The sequence below is a fragment of the Camelus ferus genome, chromosome 35 (genome assembly GCF_009834535.1).
Source record: "Camelus ferus isolate YT-003-E chromosome 35, BCGSAC_Cfer_1.0, whole genome shotgun sequence".
Classification (NCBI taxonomy): Eukaryota; Metazoa; Chordata; class Mammalia; order Artiodactyla; family Camelidae; genus Camelus; species Camelus ferus.
The window spans coordinates 13,165,559-13,184,541 of NC_045730.1; the positions used below are offsets into that span (position 1 = coordinate 13,165,559).

The window sequence follows — 18,983 nt, forward strand, 5'->3', positions numbered from 1 at the left end:
TTTCGAACAAGGCAGGATCCATATTCAGTAATTAAACAATAAATAATAATATGTGCTTTCAGCATAGACTTCTGAACTAATCTTACCTATGTATGAGAGAGATGCTGAATAAACTAACCAGTGATCACCTTCCATCTTACTTTTTTTCCATCCATTCATATATTAAGAAGAAAACTGCACAAATTTTAAGTTTCTGCCTTGAGAAAAATGGCCATTTCATAATTCTGTAAGTGGGAATGTAAAGGAATATAAACCTTCTGGAGAACAATTGAGAAATATGGATCAAAGACTTGAGAATATATGTACGTGTGTGTGTGTGTGTGTGTGTGTGTGTGTGTGTGTGTGTATCTTGTATTATTTCCAAGAGTTTCATATTCCATAATACTAATGAAATTTTCTCTCCTGTAAATCCCAAAAGATAAGTTAGCAATTATAAAACCTCTCCTACATATCCACAGTATTAAAGTAAATATAAAGAGTTCAAATATTTCTTTAAAACCAAGAAATTCATACCTCAGACTGCAGAGCTCTTGTTCCCACTCCACTTTTTCATGTTCTAACTGTGATTTCAGCTCTTTGGTTTCTGACAGCTCCTTTTGTAGCCCACTAACCTTATTTTCCATTTTTTTAATTTTTCCTGTAAGTAGTTCACAGTGGTTTTTTTTAAGTTCTATTAATCTTCTGTATGAAAGAACTGCATCCTGAATTTTCAAAAAGCTAATAGAATCTGCATTAGGGAGAAAACAAAAATAGAAATAACATATATCAGTAATTTTTGTGTATAAAGGACTGTGCATTTTCACATTCACTCATCCATACATTGTACAAATGGATACTGAGCATCTCTAACATGGAAGACATTCTACTAAGCTCTTAAGATAAAACAGACATGACTCTTGGCTCCTGCATAGAAAAGAAAGTCTTATGATCACATAACAGAACTTGATCTAGATTGAGCCCAGGGAAGATTTCCCCAAGGAAGAGATGGTTACACTGAGAAATGAAGGATGAGCAGGGAGCAATTAAGCCAAGGGGGAAGAAGAGCATTGCAGACCATCTACAACACGTGCCCGAGTCCCACTGCACTCTGCTTCCAGCCGAGATGGATTAACAGGCACTGAGTGACTTGCCTCCTTGAAACTAGCAAAAACAAAACAAAGTACATTAAAAAATGATTTTCAAGACAAAGGACCTCAGGCAATGAAGGACAATGATCCCTGAAAACTCATGAAGTGAGTCTAATGCCCCCAGCTCACTGCCTTGGGAGATGACCCAGGCCACAGCACAGGGAGAGGGACCTGAGGTAGGGTCCACCAGACTCCCTGAGCAGAGCTGATGAAGCTGAGAGTCTGGTGAAACCAACATAGATTGAGATCAGAGGGGAGAAGGCTGGAGAGGAGAGAGTGGAACAGAGAAAGGACCCTGGAGATGTGCAGAGGGGCCCCCTTGGGTATTCAGCCAAGTAATAAACAGTGCATAGAGAAGTGAGAAACCATTCGAGATAGGGAGGTAACCTTCTGAAAAGAGGAAACAGTGCTTAGTGCTCATGCAGTGCCAGGAAGAGTGTCCATTTCCCGTTACCAGGTGAGAAAAACTCATAACCCAGAGGGCAATGGATAGATGGTTAAGAAAGGTCTTGCCTCAGTAGTGGGGGATAATCAGCCCCAGATGGAGTGCTACCTTGGATTCATCTAACTTGAGCACCACCATTCTTTTCAAGTAGCCATGGAACACTTACCAAAAAAGACTATATTCTGGGTCATAAAATGAATCATAATAAAAGGAGAAAGTCAAAAGAATTTAACTCAAAAAAAGTATATTCCCTGACCAGAAAGCAATCAAATTGAAAATCAAACAAAAATATCTCTGGAAAATAGTTGGAAACTAAATTACACACATCTAAATAACTTTTGGGTCAAAGAGGTAACAAAGAGATGAATTACAAAGTATTCTGAACTGAATGAAAATGAAAACATAATACATTACAATTTGTGGAATGCTGCTTACTTACAGGGAAATTTATACTACTGAATGTTTATATTGGAAAAGAAAGGTTTCAAATCAATGACCCTGGCTTCTACTATAAGAAACTAGAAAAAGAGAAAATTAAACCCAAAGCAAGCAGAAAAAAAGGAAATAATAAACATAAAAGATAAAATTAATGAGAAAGAAAAAAAGAAACAGCATGGAAAAAATGAATGAAAACAAATGTTTTCAGGAGATGAATAAAAATGATAAACCTCTAACCAGGCTGATAAAGAAAAATAGAGAAGGCACAATTTCAAGAATGAATTATGTGACATTGCTTCAAGATTCTACATATTAAAAGAATAACAAAGTAATATTATGAACATTATGTAAATAAATATGACAACTTAGATGAAGTGAGTAAATTCCTTGAAAGAGAGAAATTACCAAAGTTCAATCAAGAAAGAACAAATAAGCCAAACAGCCCTATAGCTTAAAAAAAAAAACAACAAAGAAAAAAAAACTGAAGTCTTATTTAAAGACCTTACCACAAAAAAAAATTCCAGGCCCAAATGGTTACACTGGTGAATTCTACCAAATATTTTAGGAAAATTTAATACCAATTCTACACAAACTCTCTTCAAAAAATGAAAAGGAGAAATAAATCCTCATTCTGTGAAACTAGTATTCCCCTGAAAACAAAACTAGACAAAGGTATTAGAAGAAAGAAAACTAATGTCATGAAAATTGAGGTAAAAATTCTAAATAAAACATTAGCAAATTAAATCCAACAGTACATTAAAAGGATAATTCGTTATGATCAAATGGATGTATTCCAAGAATGCAGGGCTGTTTTAACATTTAAAAAGCAATTAATGTTATTCACCATATTAACAAATTAAAAAAGAAACACCATATGATCAGTAGATAAAAAGAGGCACTTGCCAAACCTCAACATCTATTCTTGATAAAAAAAAAAATTCCAGCAAACTAGGAATACAAGGGAACTTCTTCACTATGATAAAGATCTGTGACAACCCTACAGCTGACACCATATGCAATGGTAAAAAATTGAATGCTTTTCCCAGAAGGTAAGGAACCAGACAGGAATGCCTTCTCTTACTCCTTCTATTCAGCACTATAGTAGAGCCAGTACAATTAGGCAAAATAAAGAAACAAAAAGCATCTGGATGGGAAATGAAGAGGTAAAACTGTCTGCTAATCAGCAGGGAATATGATTACATAGTGTGAGTCAGCCAATTCCAACCTTTGGGCTGGGTTGCTTGCTTTGGTAAATAAAGTTTTACTGAAACACAGCCATGTCCATTAACTTGTGTATTGTCTATGGCTGCTCTCATGGTACAGAGGCAGAGCTGATTAGCTGTGACAGAGAATATATCGGCTGCAAGTCTTAAATGTGAACTATCTTTCGTGAGATAGTAGTTTAAACAAGAAAAAGCTTCCACCTTTGGTTACATAGAAAATCTAAGAGAATCCACAAGAAGTCTACTAGAACTAATAAATGAGTTTAGTAAGATCAGAGGGCACAGAGTCAGGATACAAAAATCAACTGTATTTCTATAATCAGAATGAACAATCAGAAATTAAAAATCAAAATATATTATTTGAAAATAAATAAGTAAATAAATAAATAAACTATATTACTTACAACTGCACTGAAAAATAAGAAATACAGGTAAACTCATAAAAGATGGAAAGATACATACATTAAAAACTCTAAAATATTACTGAGAAAATTAAGGAAGACCTATATAAGTGGAGAAATAAACCTTGTTCAGGGGTTAAAAATTCAATATTGTTAAGAAGTCAGTTTTCCTCAAATTAATCTACAGAGTCAACATAATCCGCATCTAATTTCCAGAAGACCATCAGACTTTTTTAAAAAAAAAAAGAAATTGACAAGCTGATTCTAAAATTCATGTGGAAAGAAGGGTAACAAAATGAAACAAAATGAAGCCAGAGGACTGTGGCCTTTAACCACGGAGCTATGAGAAGCAGTAGCTGGATTTTAAGCAAGGGGGTAACATGTTGAGGTCTGAATTTTAAAAACTATCTAGTAATCATGGCCGCAGTGTAGACCAATGTTCCAGGAGGTGGAACGGCGGAGAAGAAAGTCCTGAAGTGATTTCAGTGTTCTAGGAGGGAAGTAGTGATACCCTGACCTTGGGTGAAGGCGTAGGAGCAGCAGAGTCAACAGAAAGCACAGTGAGTGGGAACAGTCACAGCCCCCGGCTGGCAGCGCACAACACGTCTGATTCTGCTTTAACACAAAGCATGTTTCTGAGATGCAGCGGACTGTAACATATCCGTGCTCTCTGGGGCAGTACTAGGTGTGCACACGTTACCACGAGATACTTAAAAAGGCTTTGTAGTCATACGGGGGTCCTACCTTTACACTCCAGGCCAAGTTGTTCCATTAACAACAGGGTATTCTTATAATTAGGGAAAAGCAATTCGCAGTCCTCGGAAGCCGTTTCTGATGACAGAGTTAAGTCATCGAGGTCATCCACAGAACTAATTTGCTCTTTGACCTACAGATAAATAATAGTATTTCACAGTGTCTCCAACATAGTTATAAAATATGCCCAGTGTACAGAGGTGATAAATAGCCATCTTTTTATGAAAGCAAAAACACGGACACTTCTTGAAAGAACTGATTTTTATCAAAAGGATAACTTTATGAACAGTGTTTCTAAATAATTTTTTTCAAAGTAAATGTCTCTACAACAAAGGAGGAGTTTCTGTTTTTCCACTCTACCTTTCATAAATTATTTTTTTTACTACAGGATAATATTGTTATAATTAATTTTTTACTATACCTTGTCCTTTTCAGTAGATGTTTCCTTTGCAGACCTAAAAAATAAAAACAAGCATTTCTTTTCAGCCAAATATTAATTACTTAAAATACAAGGAATATCTAAACCTATTATTTTTTATATAAACTCTTTGCATTGCTAATTAATTTTCTTTGAAAGGGATCAAACAATAAATAGAAAGAGTAACATTAAAGGACAAAGAAAGTATACCAACAATAATAATATTAACAAAGTTTTAAATTTGGATCAAGCTGACAGTCAAAGGAAAAGGAAAAACAAAAGGTTACTTGCATTATTTGATAGGAAGAAATATACCAGGGTCTTCTTGATGTTGTCATTTTCAATAAAAACTAGATTTTATGGCACTAAAGCCTATTTGGAAAGTATTATTTAAGTCCTTATAGGAAAGAAACTCTTTCCTAATAATCATGATATTAGCTTTGGAGGACTTAATATAAAACTGCTATGCATGATTATCAGCACTTTACATGTCTTACAGGCATTTAATCCTCACAACAATCCTGGGAGGCAGGTAATACATTAGCTACTTTACCCAGAAAGAAGATGAGGCACAGAAAGGCTAAGTCACTTGCCTAAGCCCCTTTGTCTGCCCAGAATTTCAACCCAGGCAATCTGGCTTCAATACTTGTGGTTCACAATATGCCAAGAAAATAATATTTATTTTTAAGTGTTTTTAAGTAATATCATAGCAAATTAATCTACATTATCATTCCATGTCTAGCTGTAATTATAAATAACAATTTCTGAATCTTACACCTATTTTTTAAAAATAAAAAGACTTTAGACCTAGGCAATATTGGAAATCTACTTTCAATAAAGATTTTCTTTTGCTAAAGAAATTTATCAGCAGGCATTCATTATCCATTCAGCTGTTTATTTATGCATTTGACATGTCCTTATGGAGCAAACAAAACATGTTAATGACACGTTTGGTACAAGAATGATGGCTTTTGTAATTTAGAACTTAGTACTCCAAAAGTAAACATTGTGATAAATTATTAATAGTTTATTATTCTATTGTATATAAACAAAATCTTCCCCTTTTCCCTAGAATCTAAACAAATATTAAGTTAATCTGGTATCTTAGAATACCATACAAAACCATAGACACTCATAATGATACTGTCAAAGACACTATAACATCTAGATTCATCAAGGAATGATTAAATCCTATTCAGTATGGCCTAAGTGTTTGTATAGTTATTATGAATATATAATTTTTAAAAATCTATGTATGATAGTGTAACTTTTAAGTCATTATCTGCATATTCAATTGTGTAAGAATATTACACTTCAGAACCAATGAACAAGCCCTAACCATAAAACTATACATGAATAGAAGTGTTATGGATAATTAGTTTACTGTAATATTTTAAAGATAATGTAAGACAATAAATACACTTTCTAATACTGGAAATGCAAACAAGATTAACTTGAAAAATGATTCTATGGAATCATTTCCAACAGCATACAGACATGCTCTAAAAACTATCATCTAAACATTAAACTCCCTTGAGCCCCACATTCCTCTTCAGCTACCATCCAGTCCTCTCCTGCCTTTCCAGTGAATGTTCTCTAAGGAGCTGTTTACACGGATTCACTACAGCCCGGCTTCCATGGGGACTATTTATTGAAACTACTTCCGGTCAAAGGCATTTGTCTTCATCTTAACCTCTCGGCAGTGTTTGTCTGAGATAGTTGAGAATTCTGTTGCCTTGGCCTGTCCACTATATTCTGCTGTTCTATATCCAGAGAAGGTAATCACTGCTCATATTTCTTCACCTAGAAATAAAGAATTTGTAGATTTTACCTGCCATCATCTTGATGTACTTCACTTAAACTGCTGTCATCATTCTCTTGTAGGAGACCACCAGCCAGTGAGTCAGCCTTCTCAAACACTGGTGAAATCACAGATGCTTTGGATGTCCATTTTTCATTTTCATTTTTCTTTAATTCCTTCATATCCAAGCCAGGACTGCTACTTTAAAAAAAAATCCATTAAAAACCCAATTTTTTGAAAAATAATTCTACTAATAAATAAAAAAAATTTTTCGTAAAATTCCAGCTCTTACCCATCTTAGGTCATTTATTAATTCACAAAACAGTTATGAAGTAGCAACCATATGCAAGGAAATATAAATTCTTGCTTCAAAGACAGATATACAATTATGATACAATGTGATATGTAAGAGCTGACACATGGAAAGCAACAACTGAGCATAAAGAAGCCTTTACAGAAGAGGGGAAATAAATAGGAGGTCATGAGGAAAAGAAATGGGAGAAAATTATTCTACTTAGAGATTATAATGTGAGCACAAAGATTAGACACATGGCATCTAGGTGTGTCCTAGGAAATTGGAAGGAAGAATACAAAATACATGGAAGCCAAGTAGAGAGATGAGCCTGGGAAGAAACTCTGAACAAAATCAAATGCTACACTAAAAAAAAGCTGGAGTTCACTGCCTAAAAGCAATGACTCTTACACAAGGGAGTAATAATTAGGTTTGTACTATAATTTTCTATTCTGTTTTAAAATATAATAATGATTACTTTAAATGATTTTTTAAAAAATAATATGAAGTACATACAACATGAAAGAATAAATCAAGGAAATACCTTGAGGGGAAACATTTACTTTTAAAACACATGTTGGGGTAACATCAGCATCATGGCTGAAAAAGGTACCTTATCATGTCCCCTCAACACTTTGGCATCCATCCACAAACAAGGTGGCTTTGCAGGAGTTGTGGGATCTGGCACCATACACTAAGGGACCTGGGAAGAGTCCTGCCCACCCATGTGTCAGGAAACAGACATACAGACCACATCCCAGCTGCAGACCCTGCATGGCTCATGAACTAGCTCCAGCCACTCTTACCATGTCCAGGGAACCCCTGGAAAACACTGTCTTAGATAATCACACACAGACAAGAGAGCCTTTGTGGAAATCCATGTTTCCAGGAGAGAAGTTCCAGCACACCACTGGAGCAAAAAAATACAAGTCTAGACACCTTGGAGAGGGCGGTTATTAAAGACTGGAAGAGGTGACTGCTACTTCCAGTGCAAAGACAGCAATACAAAACTTCAAGGAATGTGAAGAATCAAGAAAAAATGACCCACCAAAGGATCATAATAATCTTCCAGGAACCAATCCCAAAGACATGGAGATCTGCAATCTACCCATGAAGGATTCAAAACGGTAGTTTTAAGGACACTCAGTGAGCTACAAGAAAACACAGAAAGACTGCAACAGAATCAGTAAGATACATAAATAAAATGAGAAGTTTAACAAAGAGATCGAAACCAAAAAAAAAAAAAAAAAAAAGAACCAAATGAAAATTCTGGAGCTAAAGAATACATTGAATGATAGGGAAAATGCAAGAAAGAGCACTGACAGTAGAGTGGATCAAGCAGAAGCAAGAATGGGTGGTTAAGAGATAGGAACTCTGCCCCCTCAGCCTCACCCAACTCCCTGCCCGCATCCCAGGGTTTCTTTCTACCCTGGGGTTCTCCGTGCCTCTCACTCTCCTCTCTACTCGCCTCCTCCCTCATCCCAGGTTTAGCAGGCATCCATCATTTTCTGCCCAGGCATCCCCGCCCCCCAACGCTACCATCGCCACTGTCTCTTCTTTCTAGTCTCCTCCGCTCCCCACCCTCTCCTCTCTTCTGGAGAGGAGGGGGAGGATGAAGAACCCTTGCCTCAGCTGAGGACCCCAGGAGGCTCAGGACCAGAGCCCATGACCTCCCCAGTCCTGAGCGGCCTGTCTTCGAGGAGTCCGGAAGCAGGGTGCCTGGTGGAAGAGGCTGAGGAGACTGCCGCAACCTAAAGGCCCGCCCAGCCGGGAGCTGCCAACCTGCTGGTGGTGGGAGCCGTGGCCCTCCTGGACCTCAGCCTGGCGTTCCTGTTCTCCCAGCTCCTCATCTGAGGCTCCTTCCTGGCCTAGTTCTGGCTTCGGTCGCTGCCTGTTCATTCCTCTGACCTGCCTTTTTCTCTTCCTACTCCTGGTTGTTTTTTCTCCTATCTTTCTTTCTCTTCTCCCTTTGCTTTATTTTCTGTCCCTCTCGGTTTCTATCTCTTGCTTTTTCTTTCCCTTCCTTCTTTCAGATTCTCTCATTTCCTCTGGCTCCTTCTCTGTCGTCCCCATTTCCTTCCCCATCCACCCCTTCTCTCTCTAGATTGTTTACATATGAAGGGCTTTTCTCCCTCAGAGTCTCTCTCTTCTCTAAGACATACAATTCTAAGTCAGACCATTGCCCCCTCCCCACCTTTTCTTTAGACCTGAACTTCAATGAGGGTGGGGGTTTGGTGTCCTGAGGAGTCTCCTGGAAGCTGAGTGAAAAGGAAGAAGAAAATTGAGAGGGGTATACTATATACTGGGGAAGACTATACTGGGCAAGGCACTGGCTGAGCTGCTGTGACTCCCTGACCCAAGGGGCCTGGCATCCCTCTTGAGGCCTCGTGAAAAAGCTGGAGGGGTTGCAGCCTCCATCTCTGACCCTGGAGGATCCTACCTCACCTCCAGGCACTGAGCTAGGGTCTTGCCTAACTCCATCCTTCCCTGAAGGAAATAAGGGGAATGAAAAATCCAAGTGCTCCCCAGCATCTTCTCCCTCTTTCTTTCCTCAATAGCCAGCCCCTCGTCCCACCCCCTAGGGTGGCACGGCACGTCAAGAGCAATGTGTAAAGGAAGGAAAATGTCCAATGTGGCCAAGTCCACACCCTGACCTCTCCCACCCTTCTCTCTCCCCCTAAAACTTTATTTGGTTGGTCTGGACTCACTTGTGGCCTTTGATTAAATTTCTGAGGGGCCTGAAGAAGACATTTCTACTGCAGAGGGTTAGAGGCAGCTGAGCAAGGACCCCACTCCCCAACTCTGGCAGTGGGGGTGGGGGAAGGGGGGAGGCAATTCTGGAGACTGAACAAAGTAATAGGAGCTTACAGGGCAGAAGAAGCTGTTTAGTAGTCTCTAAATGGATTACATCCCTTCCCCTAACATATCAGAATCTTGTGAAATGGGAAAACAACAGAAGGAGGCTGATCAAAGGAAGCCAATCTCTCCAGGCAGGGCAGAGGTGGGAGTCAACCCTGGGTGCGAGGTGGGTGGAGAGCCCTGTTTGAGGTGGTGGCTGATCCCAGGTACTAGCTTTTCCCCTGGGGGCAGGAAGCCCTAGGAAGGAGGGGACTGTCTGGTCCCTGGAGGATCTTTCCTCCCTCCCCTGCATGAGGCAAATGCAAGCTGCCTGCCAACCCCCTCCCTCAAGAAATGGCCTTGCCTGGGAATGCCCACCACATACAACCTCTTCTTTTTTCTAGTCAAACTGTTTGCTCCTTGGCCTGCCTCCCTCCTTCCTCCCCTCTCAACCTTTACTTCTGATTTCTATTTCATGGAATTTGGGATTGAAGATAAACTACAACAGTGCCACCAACACCAAGTCTTGCAGGAAAAAAATACAAAGAAATTAAACAAAAAAAAATTAATAAAAAAGTTAAAAAAAAAAAAAAGAGAGATAGGAGCTCTGAAATTATCCAGTCAGAGAAGGAAAGAAAAAAAAATGAAAAAGTGTGAAGAAAACCTACGTGAATTACCAGATACCATCAAAAGAAATAATTCATAAATTATTGCAGTTCCAGAACGAGAAGATATGGAGAAGGTGGCAGAAAGCTTATTTAAAGAAAAAATGGCTGCGAACTTCCTAAACCCAGGGGGAGATCTGGATATCCCAGGTCCTAAAGCGCATAGGTCACCAAACTCAACTGAAAGGCATCCTCGCGCACCTCGAGCGCCTCGAGCGCACGGGGCAGCGCCTCGGCCCGGCGTTTTCCTATTTCCCCTTCTTTGTTTTCCATTTTCCCCTTACCCCTCCCTTTCCCCAGGTCCCCTGGGAGGCACTTCCCCACAGGGTGGTGGGGGAAGAGCTGGTCTCACCCTCACCTCTCCCAGCCTCGCTGTCCTCCGGCGACAGGGAACCCCATCCCCACCCCTGGCACCAGCCGTTGCCACTGGAGGAGCGGGGCCGCCGGCCTCTGGACTGGGATTCGCTGTCTGCCCCACGGTCCCCGGCCATGTGGCCGAAGCCAGCGCCCTCCGGCCGGGTCCCCCTTTCCTCCAACTCGGTCTGCTCATCCTCGTCCAGCACGCCCCACTGAGGAAAATGAGGCGGTAACTGCCAGTAACCGCCACTGGAAGAACCCGCTTTAGCTCTGCGGGGTGGGGGGGGGAGTGGGGAGAAGGGGCCCTGGGACGGGGAGGAAGAGGTGTGGGAGGGGAGGGGACTGGGGGGTGGAGGGGGAGAGGAGGGAAGGGGAGGGGAAGGAGGAGAAGGTCCCTACATCGAGCTGGGTGGCAGGCAGAGCCAAAGGACATCATGAAGCTTCCAGGGCCTTTGGAAAACCAGAGATTGTCTTTCATGTTGGAAAGGCAATCTCTAGGGAAGCCCAGATGTAGAAGGTGAATGTGCAGAAAATGCCTCCAAATCAGAATGTTTCTCTAGCCCAGAGAGAGGAAGTGATTCAGTGGTTGGCCAAACTCAAGTACTGATTCGATCTTTGCCCAGAAACATCTGCGCTGGCTGGTAGTCTTTGGACAGATTCTTAGCTACTGTAAAGGCCCACCCAAAATACATGAGTTGTATTGCAATCAGCTGTGATTTCCTAGCTACCAGGGCTGCTGAGGAGGACGAGAACCCCAGCACTGAAGGTGTCGGCAGGAGAGAGTTTCTGTGGGTGTTCTTCCTCCGGGATTCTGAGGAGGGAGAGAGTCGTTCTGGACAAGTTGAATTGGGACCTTTGCACAGGCACACCCCGGATTTTCTTCACATTTTCCACGCCACTGCAGTGTCAACTGGGCCGCAGTTACTTTTTAGTTTGCCCAGACTGAGCCCATCTCAACATCTGGCTGTCCTCACCAAGCAACTACTTCACTGTAGGGCCTGCAGCCAACTTCTGCAATTCAAAGGATCCATGCTTACTCTGGCCATGGTCAGTCTGGAAATAGAAAAAATCATTTCTGATGGGCTTCCTCTTACAACTGAAAGGCTTCAGGAAGCACAGATGGATAGCTCCCAGCTGACCCACTGTCGGGAGTCTGATGCACGTCACCTTTCTACTCTGCAGTCTTCCCTGCCTCGAAATTCCTTATGTCTACCATCCCCTCCAATACACCCTGGTGACCTGTGACAAAGGACTGTTCCGATTACATCCCTCCTCTGCCCTAGGCCCAGATTTCTCCAAGGACAACAACAAACCAGAAGTGCCAGTCAGAGGTCCAGCAGCCTTCTGCCATCATCTCCCAGCTGCCAATGGGTGCAAGCACACCCCTGCTACGTGCACCACAGAAGAAACGGAAGTGGACAACTTCCACGATGCGATCAAATGGCTCCATAATGAAAATAATGCTTCAGAAAAATGGGGGGTTCTGTGTGTGACACTGATCTATCAAGGCAAGAGGGACATACTTCCCCTGGTCCACCTTTGCAGCCTGTTTCTGTCATGTAGCTTCAAGTGTCACCTTCAAGTGCAAACTAAGGAAGATGACTCTGGGGATGGGAACGTGGAAAACCAGGAGAGGCTATATAAAGGCTATATAAAACTTATGAGGCTGATTCGAAATGAGCCAGAAAAAAATCCCTGTTTATTTGAATGGCTAATTATAATTCAACATTATTTAAGCACTTAAAGACCAAAAACAGTGTAAAATTCAAGATCAAAAAAAATTTTTTTAACTAAATTTTAACTAAAATTTTAACTAAAAAAATTTTTGTAGTATTTGTTAGTTCCACTTTTCTCTGTAAAATGTAATGTAGATTACCCTGTGTCAGAAATTCAGTCTTTTCTTTTTTAAGTTCTAAAATTCCTAGCTAGCAAATCTTGTCGCAGAATCCTGATTTAATATTTGTCTTGTTTTGTTCTCCTTCTTTGAACACTTAATAATTTTATGTATGTTGATCTATCACCTGACTTCCACTGATGACGAAACCCTCAAAATTATTTTTTAACAATTTAGTGAACAAGCCAAAACATGGAAACAGCCTAAATGTCCATCAACAGGTGACTGGATAAAGAAGAGGTGGTATATTTATACAATGGAATACTACTCAGCCATAAAAACCGACAACATAATGCCATTTGCAGCAACATGGATGCTCCTGGAGAATGTCATTCTAAGTGAAGTAAGCCAGAAAGAGAAAGAAAAATACCATATGAGATCGCTCATATGTGGAATCTAAAAAACAAAAACAAACAAAAACAAAGCGTAAATACAGACAGAAATAGACTCACAGACAGAGAATACAGACTTGTGGTTACCAGGGGGGTGGAGGGTGGGAAGGGATAGACTGGGATTTCAAAATTGTAGAATAGATAAACAAGATTACACTGTATAGCACAGGGAAATATACACAAAATGTTATGATAACTCACAGAGAAAAAAATGTGACAATGAGTGTGTATATGTCCATGAATAACTGAAAAATTATGCTGAACACTGGAATTTGACACATTGTAAAATGATTATAAATCAATAAAAAATATTTTAAAAAAACAATTTAGTGAACAAATTATTCATATAACAGCCATGTTTAGTCCATGATTCAAAGTAATTCAAAGAAAAAGCTACTTCAGAATTGCCTCATATGAATCAGAGGTAGTAATAGAAAAAGGATTCCCATGACCATGTTGATTTTTGTTTGTCTCATTTTAATTTCTAGAGTTTGGAAACAAAATTATTTTCATTTTTGTTTATTTTAAATTGAAGCTTGAAAGTGGCATGTGATTAGGACACTCAGATTTATTGAAAGCATTTTTGACGTTTGTATAAAAGAATTTGATAAAGTTAATATATCCAGATGCTCATCAAAGAAACATGTTCTGTAACAACTAAAATTGATTTTTTTTTTTTTGACAACTGATCAGTTCACTCATTTATAATCAGTAGGAGAGGCTGTCTAGATGTTGGGGCAGCTCTCTGATTTGGGTGACATGTAATAACTGAATTAAGTGCCCTAGTTTTATGTTAAGCTATTAGGATTTTCTTGATAAAAGTTAATCCCCCTGCATCCCCAGCCTACTTATATTTCTCTTAACAACTTTTGGATCCTGAGTTCCCTGCATGGTCTGAAGAAGGTATTGCAGTCAGAACCATGTACTGATGGCAAAAGCCTCTGATAGCAATAAAAGCTGTCCAGGAAGGAAGGAAGGAAGGAAGGAAGGAAGGAAGGAAGGAAGGAAGAAAAGAAAAGAAAGAAAGAAAAGAAAGAAAAGAAAGAAAGAAAGAAAGAAAGAAAGAAAGAAAGAAAGAAAGAAAGAAAGAAAGAAAGAGAGAAATCCTCACCAAGAGACATTACAATAAAACCATCAAAAATCAAAGACAAAGAGAATCTTTAAAATAGCAAGAGAAAGGCCTGTAAATTAAAAGGGAACCCCCATAAGTCTATCAACGGATTTCAAGAGAGTAGATTGACATATTCACAGTGCTTTAAAAAAAAAAAAAAAAAAAAACCTGCCAACCAAGAATATTCTATCCAGAAAAGTTATCTTCCAGAAATGGATAAAGAAAGTTTCCCAGACAAACCAAAGCTGAGGGAGTTCATCACCATTAGACCTGCCTCACAAGAAATGCTGCTGAAAAGAGTCTTCAAGCTGAAAGGAAAGGATGCTAACTAGTAACATAAAATATATGAAAATATATCATGCACTGGTAAGAGTAAATAAACAGTCAAATCCAGAATACTCTAAAACTGTAATATGGAGGCATGTTAAGCAATTAACTCTAGGATTAAGGCAAAAGGGCAAGAGTATTAAAAATAACTATATCCCTAGTGAAATACAAAATCTATTAATCATGAACATTAGCTCAAATAGAAGTCATTTTATAGGAAAATAACAACTATCTATTGTTAAATGTTGATATAGGCTTACCTATCAGAATCTCCATTCTCCACAGTAGGAAACTGCTGGTTGTTAGTTTTTCCATTCTTGCTCTGCTGAATTAATCCACTGTCCTCACTGGCATCACACATGTTTCCTGATCCTTCCATTTCACTACTTCTGTGCTTCTCCTTTTCTTCTTCAACCTTTAATGAAAGTTTGATATGAAGGATAATTATTATTACTTTATTCATTATACAGACTTTTGTTTTTTGTTTTCATTCATTTTATCATTTTACTCAAAGTTTGCCCTGATTTAAGTTACTCTTAAACTAAGAAGTGAAAATTAACTTGCCTTAGCCTGAAATAGGGGAGAAACATGAACTCACAAACCTACTTTTGTCACTGTTTGTTTGAACTAAACAATTCATACATGTTAAATTTACCAAGAATTAATTGGGAGATTAGATTTTTTATGTTACAAAGGCTTCCTCACTAAAAAATATTTCACCTCACATACCTTAAATAGTTAGCCCCTCCAGTACATGTGAAGATTTTTTTTTAAGGACTAATAACTGGAGAATAGGAAACTTTAAATTACTAGGAGCCAAAATCAAATAACATCAGTCAGAAAGAGGAACAAATTCCTAAATTTTAATGCAAATTATATATTATGATAGTGTTATATATCAATACATATTCTCCGCTTCCATCCAGTTATGTTATATTCTAATATCCACTAATAAGAGTGAATAAAAGAATTTTTAATAATATTTACTGATTTCCTACCCTGAAATGAAATAAATTAGAAAGTTACTATTTGTTCCCTGATAACAAAAGTCTAATTCTGGGGGGTTTGATTCTCTTAGTAGGCAGTTGGGTTGACTCTATGACCCCCATGCTCTCCCTGATTATAGATTCTGAAGTTAACTACATAGAGATCACAGGACAGAATAAATCTTTCATCTTGGCATTAATGACTGGCAATTTGAAACTGCAAATTTTGGACCACTGGGAGTTTATCTATAAATTATTATAGATCCTAACAATATTTTAAGTTTGTAACTAAATAAAATGCTATAAAAACTAAATATTAAATTACTATCTATTGACTCTAAAAGGCTAGTTTGAAAGGCGATTTCTTTTGACCTGTGTTATGTTACTGCAGCACTGAAAACAGTATTAAGCCAGAAATTTAAATTTACATTTTTACATACCTGTGAGTGGTTATTTTCACTTCCATCAACTCTTTCTTTCTCTTCCTCGGATGTCATTTCTAAGTCTAGTTCTGCTGACAAATGTATACATTTAGTTAAAATTAACTACTTAAAACAGTTAGATAAAAGGCATAATCTTTATAAAAGTAGGTTAAAAAAAATTTCATCAATTGACAGTTCAAGCTCAATCTTTAGCTGAATAGTTACTTCTTTAAGAAATACTTATAATTATCTAAAACTTCAACAAACTATTTGGGAAATACTAGATGTCTCCAGATTAAAGGCATACAAACATCTCAAAGTTTCATTCACAAATTCATCCACCAGACACGAACAAAACAAAGAGAAACAAAGCAAAACTTTAAAATATAGAACAATCATACAAAGTCACAATAGACTCTATTCTCTACCTCATAATAGTACCTTTTTAACAACACACCAAGCTTCAACAGCAACATTATTCATGGTTTCCAAAATTACTATTTTTTTAATTTAATTTATTTAGTTTATTTGGGGGGAGGGGGAGTTAGGTTTACTTATTTATTTTTAGAGGAGATACTGGGGATTTAACCCAGGACCTTGTGTATGCTAAGCATGCTCTTTCTGACTTGAGTTACACCCTCCCCCCATTATTTTTTAGGCTTCTATCAATTCCTTAATCTGAAATGTTTTCCTCTACTCTCCTGGCAAATTCCTTTTCATCTTTTAAGTCTCAGCCTGTTTCGTGAAGTCCTCCTTGATTATAGCTATGTTTCCCCAGAGAAATTGGGATCTCTTCCTTAGAGTTACCTTAGTACATCACAAATTATTCTATTATATCTTCATCAGCTGAACTGTAAACTATTTCTTTAAATGTCTATCCTCTTTGCTCCTACACTGTAGAGGACAAGCTCTTAAAATTATCTTTGTATAAATAGTTTTTATTTATTTTACTCAATAATTACTTATTAAGTTCCTGTTTTAGTAGTAGGCACTGGGGTTTAAAGAAGAATGTCAGGGATGGCTTTTCTATAGATAATGCCTGAGCTGAGGCTTAAACAGTGAGGTCAGCCAGCTTCCAAGGAACAGAGGGCAGGAAAGGAAGAGAGCACGCAAGGCTGGAGCAGGAAGGGAGAGACACACATGAGAGGGTCAACATTTGTGTAAAATACAGGGCAGGTGAGGAGGGAATCACAAGCAGCTCAGAACACCAGAGCAAAGGACAGACAGAGGGCACTAGGGATGGAGAGCCAGGCAGAAGTCAGACCATGAAAGCCTTACCTGTCCCTGTAAGATGCCTGGAGATTAATATGCTTTAAAGAGTGGTTCATGGTCATACATGCACTTGAGATAGATCACTCTAAGTGTTGTGGGAGGGATTAACTTAAAGGGCATACAAATAAATGGAGGGAGAAAAATTTGAAGCCAATTAATATGAAAAAAAAAAAAAAGATGATGCAGGCCTGAACTGAGAGAATGTTTCCAGAAATATTTAGCCTATAAAATTATCAGGGCTAAATAAGTTAAAATTTTATTTTAATAAATTTATAATAATAAAATAATATGATTTTATTAAATAAATAAATGCATGACTACTAGGTCCCTGGAGAACTAGAGTCTGCTTATTACTTTATAAAAGGTATCAACTGAGAAGAGACATGATGTACATGAACTATTTGCAGTTGCTTCCATTTCTCTTGTAGTTTTTCTGTTTCACATCTTCCTGTGTTGAGGGAGCTCATGTAGGTGTTTAAAGTCCTGCTTTCTGGATCTCCCGAGCTCATGAAGAAATAAGAGCCAACAAGTCACTTGTTTGGTTAAAAAAAAACTGTGAGTTTATAGCTTGTAGTCACTACTGTAGGAGATAATTGAGAATCTTTTGTAAATATGACATTAATTCTACAGGTAAGGGAAGAAAAGAAGATGAAATTATAGGAGTAAAAATAATATTGTACGATTTTTTACTACAGCTCTGATCATATCACTGATTAAGGGCACTAAACTAATTGGTCTATAAAGTAGAACACATATCAGATGTGGTTAATCAATAGACTGGCTATCTTAGCAGAATTAGAATTGATATTCCATATATTATTTTTAAGTGATAAAGGACTCCTTAAAAACCAATATCCTTTGTGACCTATTAATCCATTAAAGTTGATATACCATGTGGACACAGTTAAGAAGGAGGTCCTGTGTAGCAAATTCCACTACCACTGGGAAAGCCACTTCTAAAATACAGACAGTCATAAAAAATACTAGAAATATTTTGATATTTAATCGTAGAGGTTTTTTTTGTTACAGTGAATACAGTTGTAACTAAGATTTTTAAATTCAGAGCTAGGTAAAAATAAAGCTAAGACACCATATCTTGAATCTTTGGATGTCCACCTAGATTTCCCTACTAGTCCCAAAGTTCTAAACATAACCCTGCTGCCCAATCTCATGTATACTAAATACTAGCCTAAATGAAATGAATTTACTTTCTCCTGATTTTCTTTGCTATTTATCACATTGCTTTGGTCAGAAGAAGGATGCAAATGTCATGCTAAAAGGTATTGTCTGGTTGTAGATTACATAAAGAGAGAAAACACAAAGGAGATTTTGCTGCAAAATGATTTCTGCAAAGTCAGAATATGGTGAAGCCATGCAGAGGTAGCCTACTACTAGTTCTCTGTGCTGTTTCATTACCTTCTTTGCTTTCTCTGCTTTCTGGCAGCTGTGATTCACACAGGTCAGGGAGCACTGAATGCCCTAGCAGAAACACAGCTCCAATACTAATCTTGTCTTTATCTATTAAGGTCATCTGTCTCAATTCTGTGGATGCTGACTGATTTGTGATCATTGATCGTGATACCAATGGACACTTATCATCAACTTTCAAATGCCCGGCTGTTTGACAAGTCTCATTACTGAGGCTCAAACTAGTAGCATCCCAGTCTGGAAAGTCTGAAAACAAAGTTTCCATTTATCAGAACATGAGTAATAACACAGTTCTCTCTCCAGAGCAGCAGCCTCACGTCCTCCTCTCCTCCAAACACACTACTCCTTCACAGCTTATTGTATTTTACATGTCATTGCTGTTAATATAGGTAA

At 38.3% G+C, this 18,983-nt stretch overlaps 1 protein-coding gene and 1 pseudogene across 8 annotated transcripts in view; one reads left to right on the forward strand and one right to left on the reverse strand.

The window, feature by feature from the left end:
• ANKRD26 (ankyrin repeat domain 26) overlaps positions 1-18,983 on the reverse strand; it is a 73,884-nt gene that overhangs the window by 31,026 nt on the left and 23,875 nt on the right. For 4 of the 8 annotated variants that reach the window (XM_032473632.1, XM_032473637.1, XM_032473639.1 and 1 more), the window contains 6 exons: positions 15,909-15,982; positions 14,743-14,897; positions 6,637-6,807; positions 4,809-4,842; positions 4,379-4,520; positions 514-727 (listed from right to left, as the gene is read on the reverse strand). In XM_032473632.1, coding sequence (XP_032329523.1) covers positions 514-727; positions 4,379-4,520; positions 4,809-4,842; positions 6,637-6,807; positions 14,743-14,897; positions 15,909-15,982 — 790 coding nt within the window. The remainder of the gene's footprint in view (positions 1-513; positions 728-4,378; positions 4,521-4,808; positions 4,843-6,636; positions 6,808-14,742; positions 14,898-15,908; positions 15,983-18,983) is intronic. The other 4 variants (XM_032473638.1, XM_032473633.1, XM_032473636.1 and 1 more) reach the window with 2 other exon arrangements.
• LOC102508361 lies at positions 11,107-12,321 on the forward strand (annotated as a pseudogene).